Source organism: Erpetoichthys calabaricus, chromosome 1 (assembly GCF_900747795.2).
Source record: "Erpetoichthys calabaricus chromosome 1, fErpCal1.3, whole genome shotgun sequence".
Taxonomy (NCBI): Eukaryota; Metazoa; Chordata; class Cladistia; order Polypteriformes; family Polypteridae; genus Erpetoichthys; species Erpetoichthys calabaricus.
In genome coordinates this window covers 244,595,839-244,609,217 of record NC_041394.2, presented here as the reverse complement: position 1 = coordinate 244,609,217, position 13,379 = coordinate 244,595,839, and the positions used below count along the sequence as shown (strand labels likewise).

At 33.0% G+C, this 13,379-nt stretch overlaps 1 protein-coding gene across 4 annotated transcripts in view; it reads right to left on the bottom strand.

The window, feature by feature from the left end:
• vezt (vezatin, adherens junctions transmembrane protein) overlaps positions 1-13,379 on the bottom strand; it is an 89,069-nt gene that overhangs the window by 43,732 nt on the left and 31,958 nt on the right. For all 4 annotated transcript variants that reach the window (XM_028813433.2, XM_028813443.2, XM_028813468.2 and 1 more), the window contains exons 3-5: positions 2,186-2,275; positions 1,401-1,576; positions 301-585 (exon numbers count right to left, since the gene is read on the bottom strand). In XM_028813433.2, coding sequence (XP_028669266.1) covers positions 301-585; positions 1,401-1,576; positions 2,186-2,275 — 551 coding nt within the window. The remainder of the gene's footprint in view (positions 1-300; positions 586-1,400; positions 1,577-2,185; positions 2,276-13,379) is intronic.

The following is a 13,379-nucleotide window of genomic DNA, read 5'->3' as shown; positions in this document are numbered from 1 at the left end:
CTACATAGTCTAAATATTTTATTTCCATAATTCAAAACTAATAGACAAATATTCTGTGGTTCACTTTTAAGAATGAAATGTTAACACTTTAATTTTTTTATATAAATTTGGCTGCAAATACTACTGCTAAACATAAATATATATTAGATAAATGTTTATAGGAATATAAATAAATGTAAAGTATCAGGTGTTTATAAGTCAATTCTGACCTACCTTTCACTCTTAAAACTATTTAATACTCAAAAATTAGTTTTTACACAACACTCCTAATACCTAAAAACAGATACCAAGAAGACTTACAGAGTAAACCCTCTAGAGATGACTTCTGTCTCCTGCACCAGACGCAGTGCTTTCCTCACCAAGTTGGTGAATGCCCGACTATTAGCAGCAAGTTCCTCCAACTTCTGGCTACACCTCCTTATTTTCATCTGAAGTCTAGTCATCTTCCAGAGGCCTAGGCCCCTAGAAACCAAGTAAATTATGAAAAAAAAGAAGCAGGGTGCAAACACAAGCCAAGAACTGCATTCTGGGAGGATGTACAGGCCAATAAACATCCCAAAAAAAGCAGCCAGACAAGAGTAGTCCCTGAAAAATAAAAGCACAGATAATAGTTTTAAAATGGTTAAGGAGGGTTTCAAACAATGCAATCTGAGAATGCACCATTTCACTCATAAGAATGGAGTGTACCCAGGCTGCTTCTTTGTTCTCCCTAGTGTCAACTTAATAATAGCTAATTTAGCACAAACAAGTATCTTCATCCATGCAGGACAAACTTGCAATTTTTCATAAGAAGAGGCAAAAAAATGTTTTTTATATATATATAACCATCAAATTCTACCCCAATGCTGCAAAGCAGCTCTGTGAAGAACCTTCTCTCTCTCTCTCTCTATTATATATATATATATATTTATATATATATATATATATAAATATAAACTTTATTTTTGTAAATTAGATGTGCATAGATCCTATTAGTAGGGTCCGATTTCAAAACAATGAAAGGGCTGTAAACATATTTTGAAAAAAGGTGACTTTGTGACACAGGAAATGCAGAGCTGGTGTTGTGATTGGAATGTTCATGAGGCAATTTTTCTGTGCAGTAGAAATTAACAAAGAGATTCCAGTTTAAACAAATTCACACTTACAAATGGCACAAGACCCACTAATCTTTGTAAACTTTGGGGCATCTGAAAGAATGCACTTATGAAACTACAAGTAAAGTTATATTAAATGGCGATTTTTTTCAGTTGAAAACGCTTTTATAAATACTTATAACATAATAAATAATACTATATTTTGGATAATGTTAAAATAATAACTACATTTTATTTAATTGCTGATTTCACACTATACCAAAATAAAAAAATATCTAATTGACTGAAACATTTTAAATCTTATACCAAAGATTGAGGGCTGCAAATACACGAAGTACAGAAGTCTTTCCATTTTCTGCTTGCTGGTCTTGTCTGGTGGTCATGATACTTGGGTCAAGAAGTTCAATTAACTCCACATCCTCCTGCAGAAGCACTTCCTGTTCAAAGATGGTGTTCAGTGAACAATAACGAAACTCCATATCCTAGTCAAGCACAGGGTGTAAGGAATTAATTACAATACAGAAGGATATTTACAATATATTTTTACATATCTTAACTGCAATTTAAACATGAAGATACAGTATAAACATGGAATTGCTTGGAATAATAATCATCTTCTTCTTGATCAGTTAAAGTTTATGAAAATATTAAGTACAACAGAGGTACACAATTTAAAAATAGCAGCTATACCACTCTGAACAGCTATTCATATGTAATATCTAGCTGATATTTATGTGACAAAATTGGTTTAATAAGTACATTATATATAGTTCCCCATAATGCCTAACCCCTTCCAGTGTATGTTATTTTACATAAACATGAAGACAACTGCAAAACAATAATTTAGTAACACATTCTTAACTGTACTTTAATCTACAAAAAAACTAAACAATATTCATTTCAATATGCAACTTAATATAAATAACAAAGGCACCTATAATCTTTTACATTTCATGAAATGTTATTGTTTTGTGAGTGGTGCAATTTGAAAACTTTAGGCTGCAACTATTTAAGGGGGCATCTTTGTCCCTCTTTTCCATATTTTGTTAGAAATCTTAAAATTCTACATTTGATATTTTTAAAATACATACCAGTTTCAGTTCTGGACTGAATGATGTCTTGCCATGAATAAAAGGACTCCACCACAAAATAATCTCAGCCAGTTTCAAGAAAAAGCCTTCCTGAAAAAGTCATCAGAAAGGCAAACTACTGAAAGTATGACTAAACAAACAAACAATAAATCCATTAAACAAATATCTGAAGTGTATGAAAAGTTATGAAAAGACACACCTGAGAGTAAGAGTATTTTTTTTTTGCAGTTTTACTTAAAGCATCAGTACCCATTTACACAATCTTAACTCAGGAAAGGCCATTAACTCTGTAAAACAGTACCATTCTTTATTTAGGAGTGAAGATCAGTGTGTAGTGTGGGCATAAACACCTTTCTGTTTACATATACAATTTGAAAAAAAAAAAATCAGACGAGCCGATTAATTTCACTATTATAGGTTTGCTTTAATTTCTGCTGAAACATATTAGCATGTTTTTTACTCCACACATTTGTCCAATAGTTATTCTATTGTACCTCTTAAAATTCTGTCCTGGATTAACACTGTAGGTCCTGTTGTCACATGGCTTTAGCTCAGAGATTCACAAGCTGTAACATACTAAAATAACATGCAGTTCATTCTCCAAAGATTGGCAATGCCTTTATCAAAGCAAACATAGTTTCTAGGTCAAAACAATTCAAAAATGAAAATAAAATATAAACATGCAGGACATAATGAAACTTTTGCGGTGAAAGAAAATCAGAATGAAAAACAAAGCATGAGGAAAAAAGTCTAAAAAATATGTGATTTACTTTGTTTGTCTGTGTCTTACCCTCCATTTTGTGTATTTATTACTTCAAATGGAAGATGTTACCAATGTCAAAAGAACACCTTATTGCACCTAAGAAGTAGTGAAAGCAGAAAATAAGAAGTATTATTTCTTTTATTTTTGTATAGAGGGAATGTTCTACATCTTTTGCAAAATGACAGGAAATAATTATTATATGATACTCAGGAATGTCTGAGAGACTAACAGTTAATGGGACATGGGGAGGCTAACAATGGTTTGCAAAAAGAGTTCACAACAGACTGCTATTGAAATGAAAATCTTTTTTTTTTCTATACATGGATACAGAGTCAAACAAAATGAGTGAAGATGGGAGTCTCAGTCCATGATCTCAGAAGTCCAAAACTCAGATAGACAGAGCAATAGGTCAGCAAATTGAACGAATAAAAACACTAGAAAGAGTTGAAAAGCCTCATTTTCAAACTGCAGAATAAGGAAGTTCGACAAGACACTATACACCTGTGAGATTCCAAAGGAGGTTGCTGCAGCAAAGGCAACACTGGCTGCTTGCTAAAGACATCTTCATCAATATAATTTACATTTTATTTTGCTTTTTTCCCCCCTTTGTTTTTGACATGTATCTGCTAGTTATATTACTAAAAGATATAATCCCAAAATTCAATACAATTTACATTTTACTTTGCTTTTTTCCCCCCATTGCTTTTGACATGTATCTGCTAGTTATATTACTAAAAGATATAATCCCAAGATTATCTGAACATACTCTTACAGAGTCTTCTAATATTAAATACTCCTATACAGTATGCTACTGGGCTGAACACATGCCCACTAAACATGTGGAATTAGAAGCCTGGGCCCATTTAATTCAAAGCAGATTTTACTGCTGCATTTTTTCATGCAATAGCATTGTACCAATCAAACAAATGTAATCTTTCAACTGCATAATACTGTGCAAAATAACTTTAGAGCTTTGAAGTTTGAAGGAGAACAAATAAAGAATGTAAAACCTTATTATGTGCATCCATTAAACAGCCTTTAAATTAGCACAGGAGCATCTGTCTGCAAACAAGCTGGTCTGGTGCAGACATTTAAAAAAAAAACCAAACAAACTTAAAAACAAATTGGACTTAGTGCAAGAAGGTCAGTGTCATCCTGATGAACTGCAGTTGACTAAGAAATTTTTATTCTTTTTAAAAAATATAAAGCAAGACATATTCTTTGCACAGTGAGTGATTTTTTTAAGAAAATCTGAAATTGGAATAACAGTCAGAAAGGTTTTTAATCAGTCATTACTTCTATCTGTCTTGAAATTGTTTTACTTAGTACCAAGTTCAGGGAACCAGTGACAGAGGCAATGATGGGAGCAAGGAAATAAGCAGAACAGGATAATATATATCACAGCTGACAATTATACACACATACCATAACTATTTATCAACCTGATTGCCTTATTGTAGAAGGATACTGGAACCCCCCGCCAGGATGAAACCACACTGCCAGAGTGAGGATATATATATTTTTTTTTATCAGAAATTCTTGATTAAAGGTGCTTAATGTGCGGGGTCCCAACGTGATGAAAAGCATCTGGTACTACAAAATGTGCTTAATAAAACCACACAAGAATGCAATTCAAACCAGCAAAATAACAAGTGCAGCAATTTTATTGTTTTTGAAAAAAGGACCAGGGTTACATTTAATTACCATTTTTAATAAATTTAAGAATAATGAAAATAAAATACTGTTGCACAATACCCACATTCAGTAACTGATTGCTTCCTGCACTGTCTCCAGTGTTGTCAGGACAGATTTCATCACCCATAGCCATGAATCAGATTAAGCATGTTATGTTAAATGTCAAAATGACCAGGAATGTTAATATCCAAATTGCTGCCATTGTGTTTACAAAGCTCACAGGATTCTTGCACAACAAGGAAATTCACTGCTTTCTTTTTGTTCCTTTATTCATTTAGGAATCCATATTTTCCATTCACAGACTTATGAGAAATTGCAGCATATGCCAGCAGCATATTGCAGGAACCAGCCTTGCTTATCACAGGGCACATTCAAACACAAATGTGCTGCTCTCAGTCATCTTTCAAGTCAAAATCATTTTGCTTTTGACTGCTTGTTATGTATTTTATTCATCTGCAATTAACATATCTTCCAGAGTAAACACATATTTTTTAAAATGCACAGAGACATTGGCTCCAAAACCCACTAGCAACTTGATGACTGTCACCAAAAAAGGACTGCATGATGTAGGTATCAACTCTCTAAAGCTCATTAAAAATTACTCTTTTGAAAATCTGAGGAAACATATTTAGCACCTTCTGTTTAACGCTGAGGTAACTGAGATTAACAACAGATAAAAATGAGATTTATCAGCTATTACTGGAATAATTTTTTTTTTCATTTGTCACATGCTTTAGATTCATGATCAGCAGTTCACCTGGGTAAGTCATAACATTTTACTAAGTAGTTTTACATCTAGGCAGTTGGGGTGTCATCTAAACCAATAAGTCAAATTTAGATATTTAATAATAGAAATTTGCCTTCACTCTAACATATTTCAATATGGATTAAAAATTCTGATGGCTACGCAAACATTTCCGTATGAGGTTTTGAAGCAATAAAAAAAAACATTTTTCTAACGTTTCTAAAAAAAAAAGAATTAATAATTCTTTCACACATTCATCACCTAATGGCAAATGTTAAACAAGCAAAAATCTTTAACAGGTTGTCTATTATGTCAATAAACATTAATGTTAATTAAATAATGCATGCTCTCACTTTTTTTTTAATTAAAAAATGATTTCAGATATTACCGCTTTCTTTTGCTTAGCAAGCTTTGTTTTAAATTATGCCAGATTTACAACTTTCATTCCAATACAAAATTAGGTCATTTGGGACATTCTGAGCATCACATCTGTAAGCAAAATTGCTCATACTTTGTGCCCTGTTGTTTAAAGCATGTGTTCATATTGGTGGCACTGTATTACATTCTTGCTGCAATGGTAAAGTGAAAAAATTAGAAACCCAGTTCAGTTTAGATCTGCATGTTATTCCCATACGGAATACATAAAAAACATTTTAGTGCAATATTTAGATGTCTCTATTGTGAAACATGTATAGACTTCCAATGTTTCAATTAATTTAAAAGACAGATTAACTGTTACATTACATATTTGGGAATTAAGCACCAAAGAGAGACATAGCCGGGGAAAAGAAAATATTGACAATTATGTTTAACATATTTGAGCATTCATGAAAGACTTGACCTGGATTTCTAACATGCATTACAGAAGTGCAAAATAGTCTGAACTCCACTCATCACTTTGTGAAAAAAGAGAATGTCTTTTTGTAAAGTGCTGCGTTTTCAAGTATCACATTAATTTGAGTAGTCAAGTGTGCCTTTTATGCAGTAGTACATAAGCCATAAGCACTTAATGCTTTACAAATGTAATGACAGCTAAAAGTAAAAACATTAATAATAAACGAATGAATAGAAAAAAGTATGAGAAGCACAAGCGAACAAGTAGCATCTAAAATTTTTAACCTACTTTTAAATATTTCCAAATGAACATTTATTTTTAATATGAATGACCCAACTGCTGCTAGTGGTTGCATGTTTTCACAATAATGCACCAAAAGTTGTGGCCACTAATTTAGCCACATCCATTAACTGAGCTTTGATATATTTTGCCTATACGTTGTAATTCGTTAACAGTGATGAATAAAACATGTATCCTAACCATGGCAAGAGGCTATTCAGAATATCAATGCTATCAGAACAGCTGTTCTCGACTGCTGGCCTCACAGTTACTTTATAAGCTCCTCAGAACCGTGCATAAAACATTTTTTTTTTTAAAATGTAAAGCGACGGTTTGTGATATGTTTTCACTTAGGAAGGATGCATTCATAATGCATAAATAAAACTTTTTTCAGGAATGTTTATCCTTGCATAATTTTCTGTATTATTAGGTATGTTCTTACTTTTTAATGGTTAAAGTTTATTAATTGACTAGTGGAAGTACTCCTTGTTGGGTTGGAACTATGAACCCAATGTCTTTGTATTTCCTCATTTAGTGTGGTTTCACAAATAAATCTTTATTCCTACATCATCTGGATGGCTTGTTGAATTAATGAGTCCATGGACTTTGGAATGGATCTACAGTAGAGGGAGGCTTGGGGCTCACAGACAACACTGCAGGTCTCTGTTTTATTACAGGAGATAGCACCAGTAGCGGTATTTAATAATGTTATGAAAATGATTCACAGTTGACTTAAAAGTACTATAAATCACAACTCTGTATTGGCATTAAAACCTACATTTATAAATGTCTCATCATAAACTGGACTTCAATAAATGACTACCATCAAGAAATGGTAAAACGCCGTCCACAATCGTTTTCTTTCCACCATATTTTGAACAGCAACATGTCATGCACTAAAAACTCACATTTCACTCCATTTTTATTGTTGCTTATCTCTACTGCAATTAATACTTGTATGCAGGTGTACTGAACAATATTGTTGGCTTTTTCAAAAAGTCCTTGAGTTATTGTCACATGTTGGCACAATTGACCAGTACACACGATGCTACCAGTCTCCTTGTCTGCTGGCAGGAATTTCCATAGGTTGTGTAAAATATCACAAAACAATAGGTAGAGGTGAGCAAACCAACCTAGTTTCTTTTCACATACAGATTCATTAAATTGGAGCTAGACCTATGTTTGCAACAACAAAAATGACTAAAAATTGTATTTTGGAGTTTTAAGAGCTTTTTCAGGACAGAAGAGAAAGGAACAATTCACCTTAATGGTTTGGCAATACCGAACAATTATTTTGAACTCTCATATTCCTTAGAAAAGGGTCCGGAAGAAACCAAAAAGGAAAAAATGGTCTTTTGGGAATTTAACATGCCTAAACACAACAACATAAGACAAAAAGAAATACTCTTAGTAGATGTAATGCTGCCAGGTAATGAAATGGTTATCCAAATTAGTAGAGAAGAAAACTCTGTACCTGTGCTCTTAAAGGAGATCCTGCTTTGACCTGTGCAAAACTTTGTGCACACTGATAAAGGAGCCCATCCGTCAGCCCCCATACACACTAAATGCCTGAATAGAATTGTAGTCTCTACCTCAAAACTAGTTATTGGGTTGCCCCCTCATTACAACCCACTCCCTGATATACCATTACAGTCTATATTTTACATTAAGCCAACAGTAGTGTACTGTACATGCAAAATTTTATGAACACTGGTTCAGCTGTTTTTCCAAGATTTGCAAACAAATAAATACACAAGAAAACAGATTATAATGTTATTTACATAGTTTAAAGGGAGGCTGAGTATTGATTATGAAATATGATTAAGATTTGTATCCTTAGTAATGAAACAAACTCCCATAAATGTTGGATGAACAGAGGTGGTTTTGTTAAAACTAATTATTTCTTGATGATTAATTATTTTTTCTCAGAATAAATTTATGTCAGTTAAAGGTTAGATTTCTGTATTTTTTCAGTCTAAGATTAAAGTAATTCACCAAACAAATTATTTTTTTTTAACCTTTTCTACTCATCTTTGCCAGAATTGCCCAATGCTATCAAGCAATTCAATGCTTCCACCTATTTATTTTTATTTATTTACTTACTGATCAACTGATTGATAAGCTGTATTATCTGTGCTGTGATTCTGTATCCTTGCATTTTATGTTTCTGCTTCTGTATGTGTCTTAATCTATTAAAGTTTATCTAATTTAATTTAATCTAAATATACACATATATTCTCTGAAATAATCATTGCTGTTTTATTTATTGTTTTACATATAATTTCAAATTATATTTCCACTTTACTTTAAATAAATTTATCATAGTTTTATAGTGTAACACCTTGTTTGAGTGGACCATGCTAAATGCATCATATAAACTTGTAACTGACCATTTTAATTTGAAACAGCCTGAAATTTAAATGTGAAAAAAATATCTTACAAGACAGGGCATTGTTTAACAAAAGATATAGAATGTAATAATAAAACACTACAAAATCACAAAATGTAACTTTTACTGAATCATCATCAGTGTTGCATCAGATCCCTATTGATTTTACATAACTCTTTTCTGATGAATTTTTTGTGTTCTGTAGTCTGAATTCTATGGAGTAAAGTGAGGAAATATATCAAACAGCCAGGTCATTTCTCCAGAGAATATCACACAAGCCGCATAGACAGAACTGTTACACACATATTATGCAAATGACAGGTTACTACCAAACAAAAATACCAGTGTCTTTCCCCAAGTGAGCAAGCTGAAGATTTCCATGCACAAATACCTGTCATTCTGTAACAGAATAAACATCTACAGGAAACAACTACTGATATTGACAGTTTTAAAGTGCTTGTTTTAAATCAATGAAAAATCCATTTCACAAATTAATTCCTCAAAGGAACATAATAATTTGAACAGAATATTGTCAGATCAACATAACCTAATTCATAGTAAAGTGATTTATTTTTTTTTTATTTAAAAATAAAGGCCACTAACTGGAAAAAAATATCTATCTTTTAAATTCAGAAATGTTTTTCTAAAGGTACATCTCTCTATTAAATAAAAAAATCCTGCGATGAGACAAGACTTTTTGGAAGATTTTTTTCAAGTTCCGTGAGATGAGACTTTGGCCATGTGATTTTTTCAAGTCACACCCTCCTCTCAACCATATTCAACCACGCAAACGGTACTCTCACCTCTCATTCGTGTGAATGCTTTTGACAGACACAGTTCCTGCACTCACATGTTTTCCTCACTTTAAGTTCCCGATTAAAGAAGACATATTATGTCCAGATCTTATTGAAGAATTTCATCTCAAAGGGTTATCAACAGAAAAAATGAGTACACGGGCAATCCTAGCACCAAGAAACGATGAAGTCAAACAAATTAATGCCAAAAATGACGATCTGTTACACAGCAAATTGGTTAAATGCATATCAATAGACTATGTTGAAACAGTTGGTGGTGATCATGCAGAAGATGAAAACATTAACTTACAATATCGCAAAGGATATCTACAACCGTTAACACTGTCCGGTCTTCCACCGCACAAATTACTGTAGAAAGAAGGATGTATCCAAGAAAGGTAATATAGTACATCTTCCGCGGATAACAATAGAAAACAGAGTTTTTGATATGCCATTCATATTAAAACGTTAACAGTTTCCTGTTAGAATAACTTTTGCAAAGACAATTAACAAATCTCAGAGCCAAAATATTAGAAATAGTCATTTTATTTAATAGAGAGAAAGAAACTAAATTCAATCACGGGCAGTTATACATTGTGTTGTCACGATGAAAGTCCAAACATAGAATCAAAATTCAATGCAATATTGACGAACATTTAATTCAAAAAATTGTTTTTACTGAAGTTGTATAGTAAAAGTTCAAGTTTAAGAAAAATTTTGCGTGTTGATTTCAAAGCCAAACAGAAAGATAATGGCATTATGCAACGAATAACTCTAAAGCAACATGAAACAATTTACTTTCAAATTACTTCATTTTACTATTTTTAATATGGTTAATTACTTGCTGTAATGTAAAATAGTTAGTTCTCTTATGCATATGTAACAATTCCCATTAAAATAACAAATCTGTTTAAATTGTACATCCGCATCCCCATACGCGAGCAGCAAACCTGCAAAAAGGCTAGCGCATAGCACAGGCCCGGGTGTTGGTGAGCGAAGCGAGCAGGGGGCAAGGCCCCCTAGTTTTTATTAAAAACAGGACCAGCAAATCAAGGGTTAGGAAAATGTTTACAATGTTCAAAGTTTACTGCAACTAGTGATTATCTTTATGAGAAAAGTACCTTAACACAGCTATGATTCATTGGTTATCATTATAGTATGCTCAAGAGATTAGAAGATGCACATGAGAAAAGAAACATAGAAATATATTATATTCAGCCTTGCAACAGTGTTCTTATTAATTTTTCTATATCTTTCTGATCTATAGTATGAAGTGGACATTACAAAATAGTTTATGCAACAATCTGTTGAAAAGTTGACTGTTCAGATGCCTTTTATATATATATATCCCTTTCACTTTAATGATGGGTTCAGCTAAATTTACTGCTACAATGATTCAAGTATAACAAACACTCCCTTCAAAATTCCACATTTACTGCTATATGATTACAGGATGTAAAAGATAGCAATATAACACATGATACTTTATCACTGCTTATTTGACACTTTTCATACAGTATTAATAATGTGAATGAATATTTTCATAAACTAAAAAAAAAGATTTTCATGCCTGCAGGAAATTCTGAAACCAATTTAGCCCTATTCAGAAGCAGAGGCGTTCAGAACCTATAAAGGCAGCATCCAGCACAAGGTAGGTAGAAACCCTGGATAGGGCAATAGGCCATCACTGAGCTCACTCGCATACATAATCACTTACACAGGACACAGTTAGAATGACTAATTAATCTAACAGATAACGGTTTGAAGAAAACTGGAGCACCCAGAGGAAAATACTACACAGACAAAACTAAGTGCATGGTAATCATAATTCTATCTTCCCCAATTTCTCACAACTGAACCTGGTAAGGGCCATGGTGTATACAGTGATCCCTCGCTATATCGCGCTTCGCCTTTCGCGGCTTCACTCTATCGTGGATTTTATATGTAAGCATATTTAAATATATATCGCAGATTTTTTGCTGGTTCGCGGATTTCTGAGGACAATGGGTCTTTTAATTTCTGGTACATGCTTCCTCAGTTGGTTTGCCCAGTTGATTTCATACAAGGAACGCTATTGGCAGATGGCTGAGAAGCTACCCAACTTACTTTTCTCTCTCTCTCTCTTGAGCTGACTTTCTCTGATCCTGACGTAGGGGGTGTGAGCAGGGGGGCTGTTCGCACACCTGGACGATACAGACGCTTGTCTAAAAATGCTGAAAGATTATCTTTACGTTGCTACCTTCTGTGCAGCTGCTTCATGAAGCGACATGCTGCACGGTGCTTTGCATACTTAAAAGCTCGAAGGGCACGTATTGATTTCTGACTGTTTGTTTTTCTCTCTCTCTCTCTCTCTCCCTGCTCCTGACGGAGGGGGTGTGAGCTGCCGCCTTCAACAGCTTTGTACCGGTGGTGCTTCGCATACTTAAAAGCCAAACAGCCCTATTGATTTGTTTCTGACTCTGACAGTCTGTGCTCCTGACACGTACTCCTTTGAAGAGGAAGATATGTTTGCAATCTTTTAATTGTGAGACAGAACTGTCATCTCTGTCTTGTCATGGAGCACAGTTTAAACTTTTGAAAAAGAGACAAATGTTTGTTTGCAGTGTTTGAATAACGTTCCTGTCTCTCTACAACCTCCTGTTGAAATTAAGTCACCCTACACTGTAAAAATATTCCTGTAAAAATACAATAAATTAACAGTATTTTTACAGTTAAAAAAACTTGACTACAATAAATAAATGGTTAAAACTATAGTTTTTTTTTTCAGCAGATAAATGCATGTACTGCATAATTTACATTTTAGTAGTGTTTTTTTAAATGCCAATATCAACTGTTTTAATTTGAAAGAGTATTTTATGGGAAATTGTACTGTCATAACATTACAATGATTCTGAATTAAAATAAAACATTGCGACTAATAAATTAAAAAACACAACTCATTTCAATACACTCAAAAAATTATTCCAAGCAGTTGTTTTTTTATGCAATTATCTTAAGTTAACTCAAAATGGTCATACATACTTGCTTTAAGTAGCTATTTCTAACAAAATATTACTACATAATAATGTATACCTGAAGAAAAATAAGTTTGCATGGGTTGCCATATACAATATGATGCAATTTTCTGAATTGTGTCTCCACTGAGTTTTTCCCCTTAGAAGAAAAATTCCATATTTGAATAAAGTGTGGGAAACACTGCAAAAAGCTCCTGATGGTCCACATACATTTGAATAATGGGAAAGAAAAATAAAGATATTTAGCAAACTTATTTTTTTTTACCCATATGATGCAGGCTTTGTATAGTTGTGGAAGCTGATTTATGGTAGCTTGTTTTCAATAAACTGACAAAAACATTAGACACTCTACATCACAAAAGCAGTTATCAAAAAAAGTTTCCTTCTCAAGACAACATCGGTTTAAGTATTTTTACCATAGGATTTCTTTCATTTGTATGGAAATCTACAGTCTCATGACCATAAGGTTATGAGGTGTAACTAAATTTTACAAATAGTTCAATCCTATGAGCTTTTGAATGTGATAACTATTTTCAGTTTATAATGAAAAATATGGTTTTTGATTGATATTCTGTCTCTCTCCATTCAAATGAAACTACCATAAAAATTCATTTCTTTGTAATTGAGCAAATTTACATGTACAAATTCAGCAAGGGATCAAATACGATCAAATTTCCCCC